The 6,229-nt window shown below is 34.1% G+C and overlaps 1 protein-coding gene across 8 annotated transcripts in view; it reads left to right on the forward strand.

The window, feature by feature from the left end:
* Positions 1-6,229, forward strand: part of LOC126284372 (calcium uptake protein 1 homolog, mitochondrial) — a 613,419-nt gene that overhangs the window by 555,826 nt on the left and 51,364 nt on the right. For all 8 annotated transcript variants that reach the window (XM_049983246.1, XM_049983245.1, XM_049983250.1 and 5 more), the window contains one exon: positions 823-937. In XM_049983246.1, the coding sequence (XP_049839203.1) occupies positions 823-937 (115 nt within the window). The remainder of the gene's footprint in view (positions 1-822; positions 938-6,229) is intronic.

The raw sequence follows: 6,229 nt of genomic DNA on the forward strand, positions 1-6,229 counted from the left end.
TCTCTGTATAAAACTTTTAACTTTAATTGCAAAGTTCAAACTAGGAAGCTAATGAACAAGGAGACATAATTTCTCTCCTTTACTTACCTTGAAGAAGAATATGTACAGTGGTGCGATAAACACCCATAAAAGTAAAAGGGCTTTCAGAACTAATAATTACTCCATTGGAGAGGAGAGTGGGATGTTTTGGGCAATGTTAAAAAGGAAGGACAAGTCACTCAGAGCACAGGATGACACACACACCCGCTTGTAGCATGGCCTCATCTTCAGGCATCACTTTTACTTGTAGATGTGTCTATCAGCAGTATTACATTTTTCGTGTCCTGAAAATAAGTATTGGCCAACAATTCTGTCTTGTAGTTTAGCATCATCACAATAAGCAGTTAAAAATTTAATGAGGCTTAATAATTATTCATGCTCTCAATAAAGCTCAGCTCTTTTGTGCATTGTTTATAATTGGGTTTTATTGATTAAGAAAATGATAATTTAAGTAATAGATAATGAACTGGTGGACCCAGAAACTGCTTTTATGAAAGAATCAACTTCCACATTACATTTTTTGCAGTGTCATATATGAGTGTGACACATTATGAGATGTTACCACTATTGAACATTGTGCTTAATTGTAAAACATTTGGAATATTGTTTAATCATAGGCACCTTTGGAATTTTTTTTCATACAGTTAACATGCCAAATTTCTCTGCCGTGGGGAAATTTGAGTATAACTTTATATGTAGACAGCTTCACTTTTGTTCTCCAGAAATGATGTACAGTGTGAATTTGTCACAGTATGGAGTATTAATAGCAAATATCTTTCACAGAATGTCCATATGAAACTGGAACTTGCCTTAGATGAGGACAGCATTTTTTACAAGCTTGGAAGTGCTGGTCTGATCACATTCTCTGACTACATATTTCTGCTTACTGTCCTATCAAGTAAGTGCTGTCTTGTTTGTAAATAAATTCCCTAGTGTTGTGATATGTAAATGTTTATTTTTGTATGTATCTGCTTGAGAAACTGCTACAGAAGCAAGTGTGCTTATCTTCTCTATTCAGGTGAGTCTATAGCTAGAGCAGCAATACTAAATGCTGACTATGAATTTTGCAAATAGCCTTAAGTATATTTATGTGTGGTTAGGTGTATAAATAATTCCTACTGCTGTGATAACACGCACTGATATCACCATCAGTATCAGATTAAAAAAACATTTGAATCCTTAAATAAATGTTTCCTTCATCAGATGTCAGAAAGACATTGGAGATACATATAGAGAAGTTGTGGAATCGAGCATTGCATCAGAGAAGGTGATAAAGAGAAATTATGTGGCACAGAAAAAACACAAATCTGAAAAGCTAACTTTTGGGCTGACTTTGTCTTATCTTCCAGCACCATGCTATGTGTATAAGAGTGTGTGTGTGTGTGTGTGTGTGTGTGTGTGTGTGTGTGTGTGTGTGTGTGTGTGTGCGTGCGCCAACTGCACCGAACAGAAACGCGGAATGATAAAGTTTAGGAGACAGGTATACAAAACAGTATGTTCACTGGGGAAATAATGAGAATTGATCAGATGATGAAGAATATTGAATAGGTTTCTTAAATACGTGGAAACAAGAGAAAGAATGATACTGGAACATCAAAGAAAAAAGGCAAGGGAACTAAGGTGAAAATTTATGTTTGCTGAAAGAAGTTAAGTCATTGTGATAAAGCATAGGACTTACAATTAGGAAGATTGGTTTTCATATTTCCATCTAGCCATTCATATTTATACTTCTGGGATTTTCATGAATCACTTAAGCCAAATGCGGGGATTGTACCTTTATAAAGGATATAGTTGAAGTTGATTTCCTTCCCCAGTATGATCTTGTGCCTTGTCTGTAATGACCTCATTGTGAATGGAAGATTATATCCCAATCCCAACGTTCCTTCTTTCTTAAAGTCTGACAGTGATATTTCCATGTGGAAGTGTTTGTGATATGTCAGAAACCTAAGGTGTCAAATGTAATGTTTTTGCAGTCTGTTATTTCAAATCATTCCCCTAGCCTTTCACATCAATTGTGAGTCGCTTTTAGTGTCTGCCTGTATTGATCTTTACATAAGCTCATGTTCTGAATTGAAAATATACACCTGTCTGTGAATTGTAGATTATTTCCTTGGCTTTTCGGTGTCGTTAATATGTGCTACTGTCGCGTTTTTTGTGTTGGAATACTGAATCATTGTCCTTATTTTGTACTGTGACTATTTTAATTCTGTTCATCTTTAGAAGCATCAGCAAACAGTTCAGTGTATCCTTAAACTGTGTGTGGTTCACATGTACAAAGAATTGCAAGTTAGTTACTTAATGGTGTATTAGTAATAAATTATATACATAAACTTTTCTTGTGTATCAGTCTATTTATTAGTGAAAAACTGAGTCAGTAGTTCCTGGCATTAGCCTTCATATATATAGAGAAAAATATGGCAAGAAAACCCATACTGGAATAAAAATAATATGGCAAGGATAGATTGCTACTCACCACATAGAAGAGGTGTTGAGTCACTGACAAGCCTAATGAAAAAGAACACTAGAAATATGTTCAGCTTTCAGACAAAGTCCTTCATCAGTAGTAGACTCTCACACAGTTAAACAACTCATTTGTTTATAAATGTATGAGTCTTGTGAGTGTGTGTGAATTTTATATCTGAAGGAGGACTCTGTCTGAAAACTGAAAATATTTCTAGTGTTCTTTTTCATTGTGACTGTGTCTGACTCAATGCCTCCTCTATGTGCTGAGTAATAATCTATCCTTTTCATATTGCTGTTATCCCATCATAGACCTGCACATTACCTACTTTTTTTAAAATATTTATTTCTTCTACATACTAGAGATTTAGAGGCTTATTCTTATAAATGGCACTTTCTGTTTAGATATTCATCTGTGATGTAGGAAAAGTTTTTAAGGAAAAACATCTTTAATCCACATTTGAAAAGGCTTCTGCTGATTGTTAGACTTTTATTTCCATGACTAGATTGTCAGTTTTACAGCTTTCTGTGCCAAAGTTAGTTTCATTAGAGGGTAATTCACATCAGTTTTCTTTGCAATGTTGTATGTGTGAATATCTCTGTTACTTTCAACTTCAGATGGCTTGTTGATAAAAATAATTTTGTAAGTGAATGGATGTACTGTGAGGCTGAAGTTAATGTTCCCACTTGCTTAGAGAGATACCTGGAAAATGTATTAGTATGAACTCCACCCTTTGTTCTAATTACTTTCCTGTGCACAATTAATACTTTTTGTGAATGTGAGGAGTTTTTTCCAGAATATTATCCCATAAGAAACCATAAGAAACCAGTGCATGAAAATATGCAAAATATGATAACTTTGACTTCTAAATCTCTGAAGATGGCAATTATTCTTGCTGCAAAAGTAGCCAAACCTTAACATATTAGTGAGTCTGCTGTACACTTTTTTACTTTTAAATTCCCCTGAATATGCACACATAAGGATGTAGTATTTTCCACCCTGCTTATTATTTATTGTGGATGCTTTAGGTTAAAAGCAAAAGGGATATTTTTGACAGCACAAAACTGGATGAACTGGTTTTTTTCCATAGTTTAAAGCTAGCCCATTTGTGCAAATCCAGTTAGTAATTTTCACAAAAGTATCGTTTATTATTTTTATCTTGATGCTTCTTTGCTCAGGTTCAAAATAATGCTTATATTACTTACAGACAGAACTAATTCTGTCTCCTGATTTAAATAAGATGGCAGATCATTAAAATAAAATTTGATTGCACCAATGATAGCCCTGTGTGGGTCTCCCATTATAGTTTCTCCATATGAGTATGATGTGGCATCTCTCTTTGTATTACTCAAAGAATGTAGGGTAACTTCCTACATTGTTTCTTAAGTAATGACTGTACCATACTTGTGCTGAATTACGTATTGCATAAAAAATTTACTTATCTAATGGAATATAATGATTGATGCAATCAAATGCCATCAATAAGCCACAGAAAATCCCAATTGATGAGATTTTATCATTTGAAGATTTTAATATGTACTCAGTAAATTGTATAAATGACTCAGTAGAGTTGTGCTTTTGAAATCCACACTGTGATTGGCTAAGTATCTCATTACTACACAGGTGGACAACGACCATCAAGCTCATTACCTTCTAAAAAGTTAAAGATTTGTGCAGGAGAAATACTTCAATCAAATTACCTTCTCAGCCCAACCACCCACCTCTTCCTCAATCCTTCCAGAACATGTAAATGCTATTGTACCTCCAGGAAAATGGATGTAATGAAGAGTGTGGAGTTAGTTCTGTCAAGTGTTAACAAATTTCATTTAAGTAAGAGATAGAGGATACGCTCAGATTATTCTGTCCATGATTTCAGTAATATTATTTTTTAGACTCACATTTTCTGTGCATTTTTACTTCAGGTTGCCATTTTTTAACATTGCCACTGGTAAGTGAGATGCTGAGAATTGCAGATTTTCACAATTTGCTATTGGGAGAGTAAAACAGAGAAATATATTTGAACACATTGAAGATGAAGTGTTGTTCATATATTGCTATAAAAGAAAGAACCAGTTTCTCCATACTTTCATTTAAAATATTGTTTTGGTAGTATTTTTCTGTAATATTTGAAGTATATACATTTGTTCAATTGACCACAAAATAAAAATGAAAAGAACTTAACAGCTCTGAAATATCATTGCTAGAGTATCACTGTGGTTTTAACTCCCCAGCAGACAAAGCCTCGTTAATATTTGTATTTTTTTCCAATGTTACAAAACTTCAGATAAGAAATATTAAAGCAAGTGTCAAGAGTGTCAAGGAAGATGATGTCTACTTATAATGGCATGCTAAATTTTTGTATTGAATTATAGATCATCATGACTCTGATGATGGCACCTTTTTATTGCATATCCCATTTGAAGCATATGCTATTTAGATGATATTATGACAGTTGCCCTCCCTTGGACATTACATGATCCTTCAATGCTTGTCACCACCTTGCTATAGAGAACCAGTAATATGCAATTTTGTATCCATTGACAGACACTGCTGTTGTCTTCATGTTAATTCAACAATTCTGCAATGACCTTGTGCAACTTCTAGATGAGTTACTGCATACAGATTCATTTAGTCTGCCACAGAGCTCTGTGCAGCCTGAATTTGCATTCCCACACATAGTTCACTCTTTTCAATAGTGAAAGAAATGTATATTGTAACAGTTTATTATAGCATTGGGAGGTATACCATAAAATTAAGAAACTGGTTTAGCATCTTAGACAAAAGGAGGTTATGCAAACATGGCTGAAGGGAACAACTATTTAACACAGGTAGTTAGGTAACTGTTGGCATGAAGAAAGTAAATGGAAGGAAAATCTTGGAACAGTGCAACTACTGAAGAGAAAGTGACAGTTTTAAGCAAAAAAAAATTTTTTTAATGCTGAAATAAACAAAATTAGCCTATTTCAAAATGTCTTTGTGGGGATGTGGAAGATGCAGTGGAAATTTGATTGAACAAATAAACACTAAAGTGTTAAGAAAATAAAACAGGAACTGATAATTAAAATCAAATGAAGGAAAATCCAGGATGGAATAACGATAATGTTATGAAAAGGACAAGTTGCTACCCATTATGTAGTGGAGATGTACGTAGCAACTTTCCTCTTCATAGTATTATTACATTCCATCCTGGATTTTCCATTGTTGGAAAGAAAGAGAAAAACCTCTTTGGAATTTCAATAGGGCTGTTTGAAGTTCAAGGATAAGTGATACAAAAGGAACTTGGAAAATCGAAAGTATTCAGAGGAAGACAATTCTCCAAAACTGAAATAATGCTATAATTAGCATTAGAAGCTGTGGAGCCATAGTACAAGAAATTGCTATAGTTGTTTTACTCTATGAGAAAGATAACAGACTGGTGGTGGTGGTGGTGATGATTATAGATTTCATGAGACTGCTGTGGCTCTGGTGATCAACCACATTTATGATTGATGATATATATCTCATCAAAGCAAAGTGAGGTCCATCTCATGTGCGAGTGCTATTATCCACATTTTACACCATTCTCATTTACAGTAAAATAATAATGGAAATTCCTGAATGGAACAGTATGTAAAATAAGGGAAAGGCAACGATTCTTTCATAGCAAACTAATTTGTGTATCATAGAAACACATATAAAAGAAAAGTGCATTCACACCAGCTTTTGAGCTCTTGCTCTTTTCTTAATAAA

Source organism: Schistocerca gregaria, chromosome 8 (assembly GCF_023897955.1).
Source record: "Schistocerca gregaria isolate iqSchGreg1 chromosome 8, iqSchGreg1.2, whole genome shotgun sequence".
Taxonomy (NCBI): domain Eukaryota; kingdom Metazoa; phylum Arthropoda; class Insecta; order Orthoptera; family Acrididae; genus Schistocerca; species Schistocerca gregaria.